Source organism: Coloeus monedula (assembly GCF_965178545.1).
Source record: "Coloeus monedula genome assembly, chromosome: 4".
Classification (NCBI taxonomy): Eukaryota; Metazoa; Chordata; class Aves; order Passeriformes; family Corvidae; genus Coloeus; species Coloeus monedula.
The window spans coordinates 25,617,856-25,639,072 of record NC_138784.1 but is presented as its reverse complement, the minus strand read 5'-3'; the positions used below and the strand labels follow the sequence as shown (position 1 = coordinate 25,639,072).

The following is a 21,217-nucleotide window of genomic DNA, read 5'->3' as shown; positions in this document are numbered from 1 at the left end:
AGGGAGATTATGGAGAACAGCAAAGAGACTTCCTGCCATTCTGTAAGACTGAAAACTTGCAGAAGAAATGCCTAAAGTCTCCCAGGGCTGACACATCCAGGCTCAGACACAGCCCTGGCAGCCCCAGCCCAGTGGTGTTCAGCCTGGCTCATACACACACAGCAGCTCACAGAGGGCACTGTTGGCACAAAAGAGGGAGTACAAAGCACAAGGGGAGGAGGAAACAGCCATGAGTCGGTGCTACACGCCCCTAACCTGTAATGGCATGAATGTTTTTCAGATGAGAGGATCTGGAAGGCCTTGTGAAAGCCTGAGCAAACTAATTCTCCCTGCTTCCCAAAGCTCATCCTTCTCCAGACCTCACACGCAGGCCTTTTTGAAGCTACAGACATCATTAAACCTGTGATGTCCTTCAGTAAGAGGAAGAAAAAACACTTTCATTTACTGCATAATTTTCACCTTCAACTCTTGAAGTTCCGTCAACATGGCCATGCACGAGGGATGACTAGGGCCGGTATGCTGGGAGACTCTTGTTTTCCTGCCCATCCAACAACACCTCTTGGCCCTGTGATGGCAAAAAGCATGCACACACCCTACAGAAGCCTCTATTCACTTTGTACCTGAACCCTGCTGGGACAACACCATCACACGCAGCCTTATTGACCAGGTACTCTCCACAAGCCGAGCTGAGAGGTGTGAGAGGGAAGCACAACTTACTAGGCACACGGTTGATAGCTTTCAGGGGTCTCAGGACACGGACAGTACGGATTGCAGACAAGTTAATGTTTTGGAGATCCAGGGAGTACTCCACCATCCTGCAGAAGGGGAGAGAGAGGGAGAGAGAGAAAAAAGAGAGAAAGAGAAAGTTTAAAAGAATCCAGAATTTTGGCTTGAACCACAGATTTATCATTCCTTCATTGAGGAGTTTCTGGAAGTCATGAGGATGAAGCCTGAGCCTTTGGAAGCAAAAATGAAGTCTCCATGAGCCCTATGGGACAAGCCCAGAGCCCACAGCTCCTCTGGCAGAAAACTCAGTGAGCGGTGAGCGCATTTCTCGCGGACACAGGCCAGGAGCTGTGCTAACACATACCTGCTGCGAGCGCCAGGAGAGGAAGGAGCCAAGTGAAGATGCACTGGCAAGGAGCACACACCCCTGGCCAGGGCACACACAGGGGGTGGCCACTGCACACGAGGCCAGCAGGAGGAGGGCTGTGTGGCCAGTTTGGTTGCGAGTTACCTGCAGCACAGGGGGTGCTCCCTGTGTTCCCCTCATCTCCCACTGCAGGATATGGTCCCGGGAGGCAGCTTCAGCTAAGCTGCTTTATCTGACACAGAAACAAACCCTCTTACTTAAAGCACTACCTGCCTTGACTAGGTGGAAAGGCTTCCCACATGGCTATGAACCACTCCTTTCTGACACCAACCAAAAGGGGAAAAGCCTAATTTTAGGACATATGCTAGACCTTAGCTCTCCTAACCCAACAACATGTGCTCTAAATAACCTCAAAGTGCAAAGAGGTGTGACTAATGCATTGGCTTTGCTGCAAGAGCAGCAGGTGCAGGTGACAAAAAGTGACCTGGCTCAGCAATCCTTAGCCCAGCATTCTCTCTTCACCCAATATGGCAAATGTCCTGTCTCTTTGAAAGCATGGCAAGAAACTATTATACTGATAATTTATCCTGGCCAGCAATTTCCACCTGAGGACCTCAAAGCATCTTTCATGTTTTCGTGAACACAGATGCACGAGGCCTCCGGGAAGACATGGGCTGTTGTCACCAGCTTCCCTTGGGTAGCCCTGATCTGGTGATGGGATCAAGAGAGTGACAAAGTTGGCCAGTGAAACAGCAGCAGGCAGGACAGGAACTGCTTCTGCTGAATCTCTTCTCAGACATGAATAATGAAACTACAAAAAGTTCCCTGTTCCTTGGCATTTTAACAAGACTCAGGAGACAGGGAGGGATTGGGGGAACAGCCTTTTGTTACTGCCCCCTTTCTCAGAACAAAAAACATCATAATTTATACAGGAAGACTCACAATCCAACCTAAAGTTGACCCAAATCCCTCTGACCAGGAATCACTGAGAACTGAATGAGAGAGCTGAAGTGAGACACTGAGAGGGAAATGGGGTACAGCCAGTCTGTGAAAAATAATCAGGGAGAGGGATCGAGTGAAATGGACCAGTGAACTGATCTCTGTTGATTACCCTCCATTCAAGAGGACCTCGAAGAGCTAATGCCTGGTTATCTGTCTACACCTTTCACAAAGGGGACTTGTCAGAGTGATAGATTTTCAAACACGGTGGGGTAAACTTGTCGAAGTGTTGTGATTATCCTCTCTCATGCTCTCTTTCTTTCTCTCCCTCATTCCTTTCAGTCTGTTCTCTCATGCACTTTTAGGGTAATTGCATGAAATAATTCTTCCTCTGAAATGCAGTGGCATTCATTTACCTCCCCGGAGCTGTCAGTTCCACATATACCAAGTGCAGAAGAAGAGACAAGGGATTTCATGCAGATAATCAAAATATTCCCACTCCCCAAAGAAAGCCCCGACCCCAAACCAAGCAGAAATATTCAACCAGCCTACAGAAAGAATTAGTGATAGACAAAGGCTTGGGATCCAGTCAGGTGAAACTGGGAAACAGGTATGAAAGGAGGAGGAACACACAGAGACATAAATGCATGGACATGACTACAGGACATACGTGTGTGGTGCAAAGGCACACAGTGAAAGGGCCTTGAGCAAGCACTGACCAACCTTGCTCCACATAAAGCAAGATTGTCTCACCAGTGTGTTGTTGCTCCAGAATTAGACAGACCTGCCGAAACTGTGGAACTACAGTTAGGGGCAAAGCACGCTGCAGACATTTTTGTACTGCTCCCAGGACATGAGCTAACAGCTCTTCACAGAGACCTGGCACACAGGGGCAGCTTCCTGACTGAAGGAGCCCCCACGCTGCAGTCTGCTGTGGGGGTGCAGATATGCACAGAAGCATAAAGGCCTCCAAGCTTGGTGAAGTTCCAGTGAACTTCCTTTCCTCTCCTAAAACCACTCATCCCCTAAGAGCACTGGGTTGCCTCTGAAGGCAAAAAAAAATATTATTTTGGAGCAGGAGCAGAACAACCTGAAACAGAGTCAAATGCCAAGTAAGCTGTTAGCCCAAAACACATCTAATTTCAAGTACTGTTTTTTTCTGAACTGTGAGGAGCCAAATAGGAAGTCCTGAAGAACACTGTGGCCCTCACAGAAACCAAGCACAGGGGAAAAGCACAGGGCTAGGGCTGACATGAAATCAATGGACAGAGGTGACATCTTTTCTTAGCCTTAACCATGCAAAATTAGTTTTAAAATGTTTACAAACCATTTGGATTTTGTTCTCTTGTGGCTACAGCACGTGAGTGACCTTAACCAGGCGCACATCACTGCCCTCTCCTAGCTGGAATGAGTTTACCACCTATGTAGTACAGTCCCAGTGTCACTAGAAAATTATTAATCCTCAAAGTAATGACCGTGGGTCCTTTCAGCACAAGGCAAACGCTGCCTTAACTCAACTCTGTGGTTCAGACAGCAGCAAGCCAGCCTCCTGCAGCCCTCAGTGGCCATAGATTCACAGACTTACTGCCATTACGTTCCAGTGTAGCCAGACAAAAAAGCTGAACAGACAATCACACTGCCAGGGAAAACAGCAGGCTGTTCCCAAGGATGGGTTAGAAAAGGGCAACTGCTAAATTTTTTAGAGAGCAACTTGTAACAAAAATGAACTCATCCCTAGGAGGGCCCAGGGCTTCAGCTCGATTAAGAGACCTCTTCTGCCTTACGTTCTTCCTGAGGCCTCCTGGTCTTGGTTGTAACAACAGAGAAATCCAGGATGCTTAAGCCCCTGTGGATGAGATATGACTATTGTAGACACACAGATTGTATCCAAACAACTTCAATGCAATTCCAGTGTAATTTTACATTAGGACCTCTCACTTTCACCTTTTCTTTCCTAGTGATCACTTCAGCATCAGCTTCTGTTCACACTTCTCTTTGTGCAAGGGTAACATGCTCACACCATGCAGATGACCAAGGTGCAGCGAAACTCCACTGATTACCAAAAACCCACCCATCTTCTGTGTAGGTAAAACTGACAAATCCAAATGTTGCCTCCTTACTCTAATGAAATAGGGTCTCTAAATGACTCTGCTGGAGTCTCCAGGCATCTGCAGCATTTCAGGGATTGCTAGCCCAGCTCTTTTTGTTATTATCATTCTCCAGCCAGCCCTGCTTCCTACAGCCAGGAAACCGTGGACTCTTAACGTGCTCTAGGTTTGGGCTGTACCCCATTTCCTAATGCCATATGTGGAGGTGATGCCAGCTCGACAGAGTCAAAAGGACTCATCGCAAAAAGTGATCAGTCAGAAGCTGTCAGCAGGTTTATGTCAGGAGGTTCACATTTCCTGTGTCTAGAGATCTTGTGGTGGTGGGTCAGGTGTACTGTGCTTATTTGGACTCTCAGGCAGGTGGGTTTTGGATCCTTATCCCACCAGCAACCTGCAGAACCATGTGTTTGCTGGGTGTTTGTAAACCAAGAGCAAGGAAATGTTGCAGCTAGCACGAAATGGTTGCCACCTATTGAACCCCAGGACATTCCCAGGCTCCTTGTCCTTGCCTTGTAGTAGCTCAGTGCCATGAGCAAGGGTAGCCCCCATGACCTGACTACCCTTCATCTTGTCCTCCTCTCTTTCTTGGCTGCTTAAAACACGTCTTGTTAGTAAACACCATAAATTCTTTAAGATCTAGGGGCAGTCAGAAAAAGTCTAGGATGTGGGAAAGGAAGGAAAGAAAAAAAAGACTGTGCTAGTTGTGAGTCCTTTCCCTTTATTATGAGGGAACAGGGTTAAATGCATCTCTTCTAAGGGAAACAGCAGCTTATTTCTAGCACCACTAAAGTATTTTGTGGCCTCTGGTGAGAGTAGGTGAGTGGAAGGACAGGTTCAGAAGCTTAAACTATGCTAAATCAGACAAACTTCTCATCTGTGATGAAATTTGAGCACTGAGCTGTCAAGATAATTGAATATTTACAGTAATTCTTCTTCCCTTGCTAGAGATTTTCTTCTTCAAAACTTTCCACATGAAACTCTTCTGGAAGGAGAGGGGATTGGCACACGCAGTGTCTCCACACCACACAGCTCAAGACTGATGCACATTGGGAACACTGTCAGGGTGGGAAATGGGACAGTGGCACTGGCTGCATGCATGGGGTTCATCCTGCAGAAGCAGGGGGATGCCTGGCAGGGAACACCTCTCCACTCGAGCTCTGCCTCCCTCCCCAATCTTGAGGCATCCCACCTGCTCCCTGCCTCTTTACATCCCTCTGACGCACACCTGCCAGCAACATTTCCACCTCTCATTTTAATCTTTCTTCCTAATTCCCAGTTTTGCCATTGCCCCTTGACTTTCCTTCGTATTTTTCCACTAAGTTAAATCTGCTCAGCTGAACACACAAAGGACCTGGAGTTAAACAGAGATGAGACCAAGCTACTGCAGGGAACAACTGAGCAATTTGTTAGCACGCTGACCCTGTCCAGAGAGTGCGTGGTCTCATGTACCTCTGCCCCGTGTCACACCACTGGAGCAGACAGCGAGTACACAGGGACAAGGGGGCATGGAAACCTTTGATGCTCGTGAGGCCTCAACAACACCAGAAGAGCTTCATCAGCTACAGCTTGGCACTTGTTTTGTCCTCTGCACCTGTGAGCTCAAGAGTGGGCTTGGGTCTGCCTTGGCACTCGAGAAGAGCAGCGCTCTTTGTCCAACAGCAGAAATGCACGGTCAGCGTGGCTCTGTGCCAGGCCCAGGAGAGCAGACTGACCAGCGGGATGGAGAAATAAAGATAAGACTATCTAAAATAGGCAAAGTGAGAATATGAAAGCCATGTAAGGAGTCCAGAAAATTCAGACTTTATCTGCTGCACGTGTGACCCAAGATAATGTACTTATGCAATGCCTGGCTAGCTGCTACCTCACAGTTACATTCAATGAAATCCATTATTAAAACAGTTCAAACATTACCATTTACCTCTTCATATTTACATCTCCTTATACCTTTATTAAATACTTATTAACTTTCCTAATCTTGGCTTCTGAACTTCTATTTGCTGAAAATTAGCAGCCAAGAAATGGTATTTAAAACCTATTCTGAAATCATCCGTGAAAAATACTGAGGCAGTATTTTTCTTATGACACAAAGCCAATATGTTTTGTCAAATTCAAAAGCTGCCTAATTCCCTTTCTCTGATAGAAGTTTTCAATTGAAATCTAATTAACTGCAGTCTAATCAATTAATATTTTTTGTCAAATAAATTTACATTTGGCACTGAAGGCAAAAACATCATGGCTGTGACTTTCTAGCTGTAATTTCAGACTTGCTATGGGTCTTGGTGGGAAGTGAAGCTTTTCCTGCCTGTGGGCTGCCATTTGATCCCTACATCTATGAGCACCTGATGTGACCAGGGCAGAAGACTTTGATTGGTCTCTGCTCTAAATTCCTTCAGAGCTTCAGTTTCTCAGCTATGACAGGGCTCAGGGTGTGTCCTGTACTGTGGCTAGATGGGATTTAATCAATGTCTTCTGTGTACAAGAATATGCCTTTCTGTCCTTGGCTCCTTGATTTGGCAATCACATTTTACAAACTGGAATTTCTACCACTTTGAAGATCCAGAACATAGGAGTCCATAGGGAAAATATAAGACTGTCAGTTTTCCCTGACTGAAATTTTATTCAGATATCTATGCCAAAAGTTGGAGCTCCAACATCTCTCCATTTACCAAAATGTCTAGCCTCTTATATATGAGCTATCCCACAGCTCAAATCTTCCAACTGAAGTTTGTGGGGTGGTGGGAGATTGATTTATCCCTAAATTCTTTCACTTCAGTCATATACACCAGAGATTCCATCAGCCAAATCTGTGCTTTGGAAAGGGAAGGCAGGCAATAAAATCCACTTCCTGGGGTCCACAACTGCCTGGATAGTGGGGACCAGCAGCACTGGAGTAACAGCAATGAGGCAGAAGGAAGAGCACACCGGCAGGAAAAAGAGCACACAGATGAAAGTCTAGAGTATGGGGCACATGTGGCATTCAAGATACCTCCTGTCATCTTTTGCTAAGGCTGGACATGCCTGAGCTTGTACACAAGGAGAGCTGGAAGATGAATCCAATCTCTTGTAAATCCATCTGGACATATTAGAAGCAGAGCCAGGAGATTTTGATGAGGCCTGATCAGACACTGGGCAAGAGAGGAGGACTACTGCTTCCACTCAGAGCCTGCAGCCACAGGGTGCACAAGTACCAGCAGATGCAGACAGGCTATTTGCCAGCCCAGCAGGTCTCCCAGCCAGGACCTGTTTTTTTAAGATTTCTGCCCCATGGCCCACCATTTTGCCCTACAGCTGGAGCCATATCCTTATTTCCCCCAAAGGTCCGGTGGACTACAGCAAAAGTTAAAGACTCTTTCATTATCTGGACCTGATCTTTTGCTATATGGACATTGTGGTGCAGGAGGCACAGGGCTGCCAGGCAGATTCCAGCACTGACCCTCCTACCAGCTCACTTGAGCTAGATGAATAGATAGATAGATATAGATGTAAGTACCTGAAGAGCAAACTGTGCATTTGCACCCCTTTTGTACGTTTTTGCACGTTTGGTGCCTCTGGGGCCAGGCTTAAAAACACACCCTAAACAGATGATCCAAAATCCTTTCAACATCTACCACAGAAAAAATGGAATAACACATTAGGCCTCCAAATTGCTCTGCAAACCACAGTGTACTAAGCTAAGTAGTCCTGCTTATCTCTTTTAAATTTAGAGCTCATTATGCTGCAAAAAGAAAACTCTCTGCTGACATGAAAGCTGAAAGATAGAAGTAAAAAAAAAAAAAAAAAAAAAAAAGCCTTGCTGGTAAAACAAGAAATGCAAAAATTACACTCTTTTTTCCCCATTTATAAAATATAATAATAATAAAGAGTCTATAATTCTGGTAGTAAAAAGACATTTCCTCAGGGAGCAATAGATCAATTACTAATTACACAGTCAGCTCCTGAGCTGTGATGCTTTATATTCTTAAAAAAATAACCTGCAACTCTCCCCCCTCCAGTACAAAATTTTTTTTAACTTTTTTTTTTATATTGCTGTGCAAGCAAAAGCCTCTGAAAGCTTCCAGAGCCTGTAAGACTGGTCCCTTGCTGCCTAGAATGTGATTATTTCACACCCTAGAACACTCAGATTTCTTTCCAAACTGTGTACTAGGAGAAAATGTCAGAGTTCCTTAATAGTTTCAGAGACATGATACAAAAAGACATAAGCAGGTTTTCACACTGTGATAAGAAAGCCAGAAGGACTCGCCAAGCTCAGATGACTGAATACAAGTGATGGGGCCTCACTTAAAAACCAAGAATCAGAACACAGGCTCTGAGCTCTGTATTTCACTGCTTAGGGAAAAAAATAAAGAAGAAAAATAAAAAAGAATGTCTGCATTTTGCTCCTGTGAGCCTGCTGGTTTTACTTATTTTGGGGGGGTTTGTGTTTGTTGTTTTTTTTTTTTTTTAAATAAACCTAACATTCACATGGTAAGGAATTAGCTTTCAGGAAGGCAAAAAATCAGAGGCAATAATTGAGAACTACACATTATGCAGGCAGGGTAGCGCTGCCTCCTTGTTTTCATTCTTCTCTGGTGTGATTCATTTCGTTTTGATGACTGCTTTCATTTCAATATGTTGCACATCTAGGGATAGTTTTACTGGGAGAAAGCAAATGAAATAATTAGTATCATTAAGGAGGAAAAAGCGAGTGCATGTTCGAGGGGAGGGCTGTGCTGCTGCTATTTCTACCTTTGGTTAAGATGCTATTTAGCCTGCTGCTTGCTGGTTTCCATCTTTTTCTGATGACTACTCGAAACACCTAATTGCTATATTTATTACAGTTTTCTTTAACTTGCCATAATTTTATAGAAACTTCTATTTGGCATCGAACATTAGCTAACTAGGATTTTCTGAGCATTCTGCTGTTTACCCTGCTGCTAATAAGTATTTAATGATCTGAGATTTTAAAGTCATAACTATGCAAATTCTGGCCAGGTCCCTGAACGACTGTAGTTAATTAAAAGCAAAGAAAAAGCAGAAGATTGGCAACACACTTCTCCATCTTGTGAGATTAAGGCCAGTTGGTGTTTTTCAGGCTAAGAAGCATCTTCCCAGTGTGGAGGGCACCATGCAGTGATGGATTTGTTTCCTGGAAACAGGTGGGCATTTGAGGATGGGGGGCTGGTACCTCACATCCTTCAGAGAGCTGCCAGTTGCCTTTCCTAGGCTGAAATTTAGAGGGATGAACTTGGGGCTGTAAGTGCTTTCCATGTAAGGAGAAAGTTGGTATTCACAGTGATGCTGCACACATTTGAAAAGAGCTTGGATGGATGAATTTGGGAAGCATCATCACTGCAAGTTTATGGAAAGGATGCCATATCTAAGGAATTATGGGGAACAGAACTCAAGGACAGCAAATAACTATCAGAAAGAGAATGTAAAAGTAATATTTCAGTTAATAGAAATACTTTGCAGACTCCTGGTGTGGAAGCTGCATAAAGCACTCCTGAAGAAGCAACTAGCCAAAAGGCACGGGGAGTGAGAAGAAGTATTCTGCTCAGCCTAGGGGGCTATCAGGCTTGCCTGAGAAGAGATCTTCAGCTGTACAAAACCTTCTCCAAAGGCTGCATAACTACTCAAAAAGGAAAGGATGCTTTGGACAAGAAATGGAGATACCAGGAGAGCCGTGCTGCCATACTATAGGTGAAACTAAAAAGCAAATTTAGGAAAGCGTTCAGACTACGAGGACAGTATTTATCCATGCTGATGTGTTTTGAAACTAATTGTTTTTCTTACCATGATAGATATACCACATATTATAGGCTTGGATTTATGTCTCTTTCTGAAGAAGTTGGATAATAAATATTCAGCTGAAGTCCTTAGTCGCACATTCTAGCCAACAGGCAAAAAGGTGACGGAGGAGTTTGGTAACAAAGTGCTGGCTTGGCCAGCCACAGAGAGCATGAGACTTGCAGAGCACTGGGCCAATCCTGTCCAGAAATATTAACCAGCATTTCATTAGAAGAAAAATTAGGTTTTAGAGAACTGAGAGAAAGACCAGTCAGAAGATTGCTAAATGAAAGACCAAAGGGGAAAGTGATAAAACAAGGAAAAGAGTTAATTCTTACAGAACCTCCATGTCAAGAACAAAACTAATCAAGGCACTAAAAGATGTAAAGAGGAGAAAAATAGTGTCGCCTATACACCAGTGCTAGGGGCCTGAGTAATAAAGAGAATAAGAATTGTTCATTTTATGAGCACAATGCCTAAATGGCATTAGGAAGGCCTGGTGGGAAAATCTGCATGAAAGGAATATTAAAATCCAGGATTTTAACCTAGTAGGGAGGCTCAAGTGGACAGAAAGAGAGGGGGAGTAACACACTCTGTCAAGAATGGCATTTTCTGCTACAGAATCAGTGACAAAATACTTACAGATTAATTTTCTGCCATGTAGAGAATTCCTCCTGGCTAGAGAAATGGGCTGACAGGAGCCTCATGAAATTCAACAGATGAATGCAAGGTGCTGCATTTGGGCCAGACTGATGGATAGTGGTGCTGCTGAAAAGGAGCTGCCAGTCCTGGGGCACAGGTGACACACAGTCCACGCAGGGAAGGACAGTGACATACCAAGCTGCACCAGCCATACTGCAGCAGGTAGATGAGGCAGGGGTTATGCCCCTTACTTTGCACTTGGTAGACCATGTCTAACATAGCACATTCAGTTTTGGCCCTCCAGTAAAAGGTGTTGATAAACTGAAGCAAGTTCAGGGGAGAGTCACCAAGGTGCTCAGGGTTGGTGCATTTGTCCTGTAAGGAGAGGCTGAAGGATGAGGGCTTGTTCAGCTTGGAGAGGAGATGATTTTGGTGGGACCTACCAGTAGCTCCTTGGTAGCTACAAGGCAGTCAGTGAGGAGATTGAGCCAGAATCTTCACAGTGCCACAGTGCAGGAGAACAAGACACTACAAACATAAATCCAAAGAGGAAAGGGAGGTTCAGACTAGTTACAGAGATACATCAGCAGTGAGGGTGGGATGGTGAGAGGTGGTGCCATCTCCATCTATGTGGTTATCAAGACTTGTCTGGACAACTCTAACTTGAGTTTGCTGTTGACCCTCCTTTGAACAAGACTGGAGTGGAGACTCCACAAGGCCCTTTCCAACCCTGATTATCTATGATCCTGTGAATGTAATTAGGTATGTCCAGATCACACCAGAAGAGAGGCTGACTAGCTCTCTTGATAAAAGCACTCTCCCCATCCATCTCTAAGAATTAAATTTGAGCAATGCATTGGAGGTACTGAAATCTCCTTGCAAGTTCCCAGCCTTGCAAATCACAGAAAATTGTATTCAAGAGTGGAAGACAGAGAGAGATTGTCTATTAAGTTATTAAAAAAAAAAAAAAAAAAAAATTATAGAACTTGATTACATGCGTTATGTCCAAATCATGCAAGGTCATCAACAGTACCAGATATGTTTGGTGGATTAGTGAGGCCATATTCATGAATTTGAAACCATACGGAAACAGCCACAGAATCATAAAATCATTTAGATTGGAAAACACCTTTAAGATCGTTGAGTCCAACTCAACCCAGCCAAGCCCACCACTAAACCCTGTCCGTAAACACCAGTCACATCTACACATCTTTTAAATAGCTCCATGTGTCAGACTAGCCAGACTTCAACTAATGAGCTGTGGAGTATAGTCAAGTGGTGTTTAGGAATATTTATCAGGTGTCCAAGAAGCTTCAGTAGAGACAAGAGAGGTGAACAGGCTAAAAAGATAGTACAACATAAGTGAAAGCAAAAGCAGCAGTAGAATAGCAGGAGAGGGGAAGGTGATACCAATGAATATAAATTAGGAGATGGACTTGTAGAAAATTTGTAAGAGAACTGAATGAGCGCATAAAATGGCATAAGTTTTGGAACAAGATAACAGAATTGTCACTAAGTGTAAAAAAGGCAGAAAACATCAGTTAAAAGTCCTCTGGGGAAGGTCAGATTATGTATGTGCACCATTGATCATAATGAGCTAATTTCAGCTCCAGCTGTGATCAAGTATTTTAGGCTGTGCCTAAATAGGGATTTTCTAAGATAAGCAAGCCTGGACAATTTGTATGCAAGAGTTTTAAAAGAGACGGCCAGAAAAGATCTGGACCAGTACTGATAATTTTTGATTACACTCAGAAAACTGGGAAAGCATCCAAGGGTCAAAGGAATTCTGATGCTATGCCAGTACACAGTGATCTCAATGACTGGACTGATGCTGGTGACAGTACAGTAATGAAATTTTCAATATGCATCTTGAATAGATTATGGATTAAAAGTGGGTAACAAAATTAGCCATACCCAATACAAGTTTAAGGAAAAATAGACATCATCAAACTAATGTGCCGTAATTTCTTATGAGATTACAAGTCTGGTTCACACAAGTAATTAGGTTGATATGGCTGGAATGATACGTAATCGTCATGACATACATTAGCTAGAGAAAAACTGTCTAAGTAATAAACCTCACATGCAACACTAAATGGGGATTAATTTGTAAGCAGATGTACTTCTGTAATGCACAATTCTTGCCACTCTGTTCTTTATTTATTTATCACAATCTGACAGAAAACTAAAAAAAGTCACCGATGGATTTTACAGTTGAGGCATATTTTTGGGAGAACAGAAAAGAAATGAAGATGACAAGTCAGGGACAGAACAGCATGAACTGCTCTGGAAATGCAAGTAATATGTATTCCAGGGTGAAAAAATGGAACCAACATACATCTGTGAACAAAGTTTACTGTTCCTACTAATAGGAAGGGGTTTTCTCTCTTCAGAAGAGGAGACAGGAAAAAAACCCCCAACCAATCAAGCAAGAAAGCAGCTGAATGAATTGATAGCGAGGTGCTGTGATTGAATGGATAGGCAACTGCAATACTTGGCTATAGGAAACAGGAAATTTCAGGCAGGAATAGAGAGGCAATATTACAACCAAAGGCACTGAAGCAGACTGAAGCACTGACAGAGTGCTGTGTCTTGTTCTGAAGTCCACCACTTTTAAAAGCTGTTTAAGAACACCAAAAGAAAAACTCAAAAAGCCAAAATATCCAGAATGCCATTCCTGACACCAAAGGTAAGGTCAAGATGGGATTTGACCACAGTTTGAGACCTACATGGCAAACTCCACTGTGATAATGGAGAGAGGTAAAGACAGCACTCTCTGCAAGATAGACCACCCTCTCCTCAGCCAATGGACTTCAAGCAACAAGTAGTTAAGAGAAGATTTTGGGCGTATTTTGGGGACTCACCTGTAATCACAATCACCCCCCCAGACAAATACTGAAGTCCTCTGCCCCTTAATTTACCATGTCCCAGGGATGCCACAGAAGAAGGCAAAGACAGACAGAATTCCCACCACAGATTGTTTATTACAGCACTTGGATCATGAGGGGCAGAACAACCACTTGCTCCATGGAATTCATGCCCCCAAGGTCAGGGGGACTCTCAGATCAGACATATAAAGGGATGATATCCCCCTTCCTAGAGGGACAGTGGCATCATCTCCAACCACATGGGAATGCAACTGTCTCACAGACTAGAGCAAGCAGGGAAAATTTTTCCCTCTTTTATTGCTAGAGAACTGCCTGGCTTAAAAAGTTGATGAGTATGAGCCCAGAAACAAGTGAGTCTTCCCCTAAATTCACACACATATAGACTCTGGCTGACATTTCCAATCTGATTAGCTTTCTCATTATCTCAACTTTCAAACCATCATAGGCTCTCAACTTGAGGAAGGTGCCCTCTGAAGTTGCCTCAGTTCAAGCTCTCCAAACGCACCCATCTCTGTGGGAAACAAATGACGACAGACAAGACCTAATCACAAATGGAAGGGAAGAGGGACTCCCACCAGGACAGCTGGTGTGACGAGCACAGTCTGCTTGAAACGTCTGGGAGCTTGCAACCTCCTGTCACCAGCGAGCAGTTGGGAACGGGAGCATCGACAAGCTGAATCTGCAGCCCTGGCTGTTTGTGCACACAAGGGCACTGGCACTCTTCAAACCAAATTGCCTCATATGATTTTTGGAGCTCTGAGGGGAACAATGAGGGAGAGCATTGACTTTTAACTGTGGTTTTGGTTTTTTTCCTAACCCTTTTAGAAAAAAAAACATGTTGAAGGTGGTTAGGGGAGGGAGTGTGTGAGAGGGGAGAAAGTTCTGGTGATGTCAGCTCCTATCGCCATGGAAACGGAACATTTTTAGTGACAATGGAGTCTTCCTCCTTGAGCTGCTGGGTTGCGTGGGGAGCAGGGGCAAGCAGGGCAGGGGCACACGAGGGAATTCAGCTAACTACAACTATAGCTTCTGGCTTTCCAAGGAAATAACTACAAATGATTGCCTGAATACATGGTTTATGTAACCAAAACACTGTCTGGGGCCTTAGCAGCAAATAGTCATTATGCTCTTCGATAAAATATGCTGTTGTGCAGTGAGCCAGATGGAGACATCTCAGCTGCCCAGAATGCCCCACAGAATGGGCCCCTCCTGAACTTCACTTTGCCATGCTACAGTTTATTCTTTGCAACTTTTGCTGCCTTGCTGGTGTTTATTTGGGAAGGGAGAAGGGCAGAGAAAGGGCTGGGAAGTACAGTCCTTGTTCTTGAAACTGAGAGAAGCTGCATATATTCTAGCTGGGCATTGCTTCCCAACATCACAGATGTTTCCTCAGGAGCCAAGTTTATGACCTCCCTCAGAGAAAACGAGAATCCAGGATGATGAAAAGGAGAAGGCTCTTAGAGAAAACTGATTAGCCTCTGATCAGGACCTAACTCGCTGGCGTGGAGAAAATGTGCAAGACCTAATGCTAGGTGTCCTCTCTAAATCAGAATGCTAAGGCAGCATCTGGACCAGAGTAAGCTGAAGCCATGATCCAGGTGTGGGATCAATAAGGATAAATGTTGGAGCTTACATTTGAGGTTAAGTAAAAGCCTACAGTATGTAAGGACAAGTTAAAGCCTTGGGTTTTATTTAAACAGCGCAGACAATTTTAATGAATTTCAAAGAATAATGAATTAATAACCACAAGCTTTTATAACTTGAAATACATTATATAGTCATTAGTTCTATATAACTAAATGGAAAAATCTTTCTTTAGCAGAAGTCCTTTGAGATCAGATATTCTAATGAGATTACTATCATTTCATTCTGACACCTCATGAGGACAATTGAATAGAAATCAGGCAACAAATTTCTTTCAGTTTTGGACGTGAAATAAAAAATCCTCCACATGGATTATTTTATATGTAAGGAGTTGATTTGAAGTCTCCTTGGCATTGAAAGTAGTTCAGATATAAGCTTTTTTTCCCTAGTACTGCTATCAGATGCACAAAAGACTCTGTCTCTCCTCAGATTCCTGCCAGGAATGGTGACAGAAGGAAATATGTAAATAGAGTTTGCTCCCTTCTTGTCTAGGTAGTGTGGATTTTGCTTATTTTCTGCATGAATTATTTGAGCTCACCCTCTTTCATTTAGTATTGGCCCACTGATTTCACCATCTCTTCAGATAGCACCACTCTCTTACCATGCTTGCAGGGACCCCAGACAGAGCAAGACCCCCAGTTCCCAAGCCTTTTTACCTCATATGCTGGCACTCCTGTGCCCACCTGGAGTAGAGTCTTTCTCCCGGCACAATGCAGCATCTCACCCACTCAGAGGAGCACCATGGGCTCCAAGGTCCCCTTTTCAAACCTATCCAGCTTTTCCTTCCTCAAAGGCTCCTCTGCTACGGTCTTGCTTTCCCTGCATCCAATCTCCAGCAATTTTGCCACCAGGAGCTCAGGCTAGAACATGCAATGATCTGGCTTTTCTCAGCACCATGTCTCAGGGGCTTTAAGTGGCACTCCTCACGTCAGGCTGTTTTAAATAAGATGTTAATCGAAGCAGGCTCAGCTTTAAGAAAGGTCTTCCCATCTCACACATATTGTGTTAATTTAGAAAAGCCTACAGCTTTCATCTGCCTGTCCTCCTTTCATGCACAACCTGACCGAGAATCAGCCTTCAAATTTTTACAGCTTCACTGAGTTTGAAAATCTCTGCTCCTCCCAGAAGCAAACAATTATCTGCTCCTCCAGAGGGAATGACTTTCAAGTCTTGCTGTAGAAGAACTCTGTCAAAAGCAAATATAAAGATGGTGCTGCTCCACACCACGGGGGAAAACTCTGCAAAGTGAGCTCAAACTCACTGCTAGCTCAGTCAGTAATACATGCACTTCCAGGCAGCAGTGGAGCTGGTAATTCCTGGCTGCAGAAAAAGAAAATTGAGGGCTTCTCTCTGAAAAGATGTTAGCTTTTTTTTCTGTGAGAAGAGCAATATTATATATTTATTTCTGATTTTTTTTTTTATTATACCACAAGGCATTCTAATTCAAAATTAGAATTCTGGGAAAAAAAGCACATCCCACTGCTATCAGAAATGGACATTTTGCTGTGCTTTAACAGGCAGATTCTGGTAGACTTTCCACTTGATACATGCAGAGGGGAAAATCAAAGCTTCACCATAGCAACTTTGTTGTAAAAAACCCTCAAATGTCAACTTGTCCCAAAAGTACAGTGGGTAATGCTGGTGCAATACAAAACCAAAAAGCCCTGAATAAAAAACCCTACATTCTTACCCTTGAAACACTGCTGCTGGAAACAGAAATGCTAGCTTTAAATTGGTTCTGGTAAAGGTTACACCTCTTCTACCCAGACATTTTAAAAACACAAAAAAACCAGAAACGTTTCTGGGTAACCTCTTTGGCTGGTACAAATTAACACCCTCTCCTGAAGCTGTGCTAGACAGATGGCTGCACGTCAGCTGAGGAGTTAAGCTACCTTGTCTGCTCTTTCTTCCATTGGCTGCTAACCCCAGCATGCCCAATTCCAGTTTGGCAGCTGTACCAGAGCAGCACCAGAGTAGAAACTTTCCCCTCAGTTACATCATTTCTGTTCCATACAAGGCTCTAGTAAACCCAGAATAAACAAACCCAGAAACTATCAACCTACCCAGCCATGACAATGAAGAAATCCAGGCGGTTCCAGGTATCTCCAAGGTAACACTTCTTCCCAAAGATCCCCAGGGCCACCATCTTTAAGACCATTTCCATGGCAAAGAAGATAAAGATGAAATCATCAAACACCTGCCAAACAGAAACCCAAGAGCGTATTTGACAAGCATTCTCAGCTGTGGACTTTAAAACACAGAATGTGAGAAAAATACTAATTTCAGTACTCCTGAAAATGAGCTAGAGGCCGGGCTGGAGAAGTTTCTTCCATGTAGCCCTGGCATCACAGTTTCCTGCTGCTCAAATTCAGTGAGGGCTTTCGTAGTTTTTTCACCCACAGGTGAAGTAACTGATGCAGACTCCGAGACTCCTTACATAGGCTTGAAAAGTGGTGTTGGTTCAGCACCAGCAGATCTAAACGTGGCCAGAAAAACACTGTTTTTCCAAGATCCCCCCCAGGAGGGACTCCTCATCACATTGCTGCAGATGGCTCAGCTGAGGACATAGTGCAACTCCCCAGACAGCTTGGACAGCACACACCCATCATAGAGAGAAGCTTCAGATACCTGAAGGCTTAGCCACAACAACACTGTGGATGACACCCTTTGCTGTCACCTTTTCTTCGGGGAAGCATCAAGCACAGCTGGTGTGTTCATAGGCTGGATGCACTCATGGCGCTTCTAAGTGTTCCTTTTATTTCCTCTCCCTTTGGGCATCCTGAATGGCACAGTATCTGTTGAATCAGTAATAGTCTTGCACATCACCAGACTACCAAATGCATTGGAGGTTGCTATTCTCTCCTGCCTGGATTGTGTAACCTTAGTTATTTCTCCCTGGCTTAACCCTGGCCTATGTATCTCGTAGGTGTCTGTGTCCGGAAACCCCTGCTTCTGTGCAGGATCAGGAAGATCAGCAAGGGCTCAGTATCGCATAGCCACAAGAAGAATTCATTCATTCTCTCTGCTGTCCCGTTCCCCTCCTCAAAGCAAACTCTTGCCATTTTACAACAGGACAGCTCACTGTGAGGGACAATCTTGCCAGCCTCTCTGGGAAGGTATCGCCCACACGCTGAAGGAAAGCATGCATGAAAATTTGTGACTTGGACTGAAGCACCATCACAACAAGAAGGAAATCTGCTTACCTGCAAGATTTTACACCTGTCAGAAAGGCAGTCCATATCCTCACATGGCTGGTACATTCCCAGGGTAACACAGTTTAGCAAAATCACCATCATGCTGACACACTCGAACCAGGTAGAAAAGAGTCAAGGAAAACTTCTACAAAAGCATCACAGCTGAGATAAGCTTGCTCTAGGCTTGAAGTAAAATAGGAAGATTAAGGGAAAGAAGCACTGGTAGGCTGATTTATTACATTCCCGCATTTTCCCCACTCAGTTCATCACTACTCCAGTCCTTGATTAAGCCAAAACTCTTTTGAAAAAGGGAAAGTAGAGGTAGCTCAAAAGGCCTGAAGTACTTACACAAGTCAAATCATTGCCATAGTCAAACATATGCTTGCTCCTCTCTTGTTGGTTTGCTGAGTCCCTTCCCTCGCTGGTTTACTGAATCTCCCAAATATATGGAAGAGACTTTCCAAGGTGGTCTATACCTTAGTGTATCAGAGATCTCCAAGATCTGGGGATCTAAACCAAAAGGGACAGATTAATCTCTACATGAGCCTAGTGATTATTGGGAAGGGGATACAGCATGATGCTAGAACTCTCCCTCTTCCCCTCTCAGAGAAACTTGGGGGTAAAGAAGTGCCCGCGGTCCACCTAATCTGTTACTACGCTTCCAACAGTGACCCACACTGTATAAACTCCACAACGTGCCCAAGTTACTCAGTAACTATGGGGAGAAACTGTGTTTCTGACCCCAGCTGGTGATCTGTTTATGCCCTAAAGCACGAGGATTGATAGTCCTTATAATTGTTTTCTCAGCTACACTGGTGTCCCTGCAGATGCTTTGCTTATTCATTTAAATCCTTTGTTGATAATCTTACTAAAATATCTGTTTCGATAATAGTTGGCAGCCCTGAGCTACACTGGCTAATTATACTTTACATTAAAAACTGTTCCCTCCTACTTATTATTAATTTGTTGTCTTGTAATTTTATCAAGTGCCACTTCATTTATGTATTAGAGAAGTGGATAAAAATGGTGTATTTGTGTGACCTCTGTACTCTACCCACTCTAGCTGCCCCCTCTTCACCATCCCTCTCCTTCTGAAGAAGTTTTAAAGCCTGGTAGACGCTTATCCAAGACCTCATTTACAGTATTTTAGCTCTAAAAGTGGGTGCATTTGTGCAATACCTTTCCAGCATTCCCATTGCAAAGCAGTGATGTAGAGCAAATAGACCTCCAACCTCTGGCACAAACATTCTCGGGCATTTTACACACCTCACAACGACGTATCTGCCCAGTTTCCACTGTCAGACAATTTTATCTTTTCTTAAATAGAAGAGGCACGAAATTATCTACTTAACATACAACCACTGAGTGCATCCATTTTCAGCCCTTTCAGTACTGAATCTAAAAGAGTGGTCTATATCTCTGATCACTTCTGAAAGACATTCAACTTCTGTGGTTTGTTCTGAGCAACTCTTCCATGCTCATTCCCTGACAGTGATTTATGACTAAACTGCGCAATCTGATCTAGAAGATAATTAATTCTCTCTCTTCTCCCCCACCTGGTTTGTGGTGAGCTACCTTCAGCTGCAAAATCAGACAAGAGCAGGGCACTAGTTCTACTGTTCCAATTATTCTCTAAGGTGATTTCAAGAAAGAGTTATCACTATCCCTCATAAAGTTAATCCCACATGCTCTACAAAGTAATGCACATGAAGCCCACCCTCAATGTAGGCTTCAAAACCAGAGCCCTTTTCTGAGGGGAATGCACCAAAAAGGCACAAATAAAGTATTTTCACTCAGGGGTCTATGCAACTTCAACTTTCCACCTTCCTCTCTCTTGCATATTTTTTTAATGATCTTATCCGAAGCCCAGGAAAGCAATTTGAGAGGTTTCCATTAGCTCACACAGGGTTTTCAGATAGGACTGCAGTTCTTTTCTGGACTCTTCAGAACCTGTTTGGCATCTTCATTGCGAGTTACAGAACCACAGAATGGTTGATGTTGGAAGGGCCTGTGGAGGTTGTCTTGTCCACCTTCCCTGATCAAAGTAGCATCAATTACAGCAGGTTGTTCAGCATTGCATCCACTTGGGGTTTGATTATCTTCAGGTATAAAGGCACCAGAACCTCTCCAGGCAACCTGCTCTAGCATTTGACTATTTACACAGAGTAGAAGTGTTTCCTTATGTTTAAATAGGACATATCCCACCTTTCAGGCTGTGCCCGTTAGCTCTTGCCCTGTACTAGGCATCACTGAGCAGTCTGTGTCCTTTATTCCTCTCATCAGGTGTTGATACACATGGATAAGATCTCCCTAAACCATCTCTCCTCCAGGCTGAGCAGTCCCAGCTCTCTCAGCCTCTCCCTTTTGCAGCAGGTGCTTTCACAGTTACTGGAAAGGCAGCAGCAGTGAAGCCTGGACAGGAGGATCAGTGCTGAATGACATTCTTCAAGGGGCCAAAACAGTTTCAGAGCAGGCTGAGCCAATGGTTGCAAAAGTCCTTCTCCCTGATCATAAGAGGAAGTCAGAAGATATGTGGAAAAAAACAGGACCTCAAACATTCCTGGATTAAATTAATGCATAATGAATGAAAAGCAAAAATTGTTTTAAAAGCCAATTGGCTTATTTTTTTTTTTCCAGAAAGTGTGAGAAGAGAATTTGAGGCAGAGAATACTACTCTGACTACAGCCAAACTCAGGAAAGTCAGGACAAAGGGGGTAAAAGTCAGGAGGTTTTATTTAACACAGATCTACACCTCTCTGCATGTGCTTTGGCAGCAGCACTGTCAGGGCAGCACGCTTCCATGTTTCTCTCACTGCCCTTGCAGTGCCCCCCGCAAGGCCATGCAGACCATGGCAGGGTGCTGTCAGCATCTGGTGAGACCCTGAAGCACAAGACATGACACACCATGGCAACTGCTCCCAAAAAGATTGAAACTTAGGCCAG

At 43.9% G+C, this 21,217-nt stretch overlaps 1 protein-coding gene across 12 annotated transcripts in view; it reads right to left on the bottom strand.

Annotated features, from left to right (window-relative positions):
• CACNA1I (calcium voltage-gated channel subunit alpha1 I) overlaps window positions 1-21,217 on the bottom strand; it is a 123,322-nt gene that overhangs the window by 66,513 nt on the left and 35,592 nt on the right. For 5 of the 12 annotated variants that reach the window (XM_082280555.1, XM_082280559.1, XM_082280556.1 and 2 more), the window contains exons 1-3: window positions 18,284-20,123; window positions 17,144-17,277; window positions 718-815 (exon numbers count right to left, since the gene is read on the bottom strand). In XM_082280555.1, the coding sequence (XP_082136681.1) occupies window positions 718-815; window positions 17,144-17,277; window positions 18,284-18,376 (325 nt within the window). In that variant the 5' untranslated portion in view covers window positions 18,377-20,123. Of the gene's footprint in view, window positions 1-717; window positions 816-17,143; window positions 17,278-18,283; window positions 20,124-21,217 lie in introns of those variants that run through there. The other 7 variants (XM_082280552.1, XM_082280554.1, XM_082280553.1 and 4 more) reach the window with 6 other exon arrangements.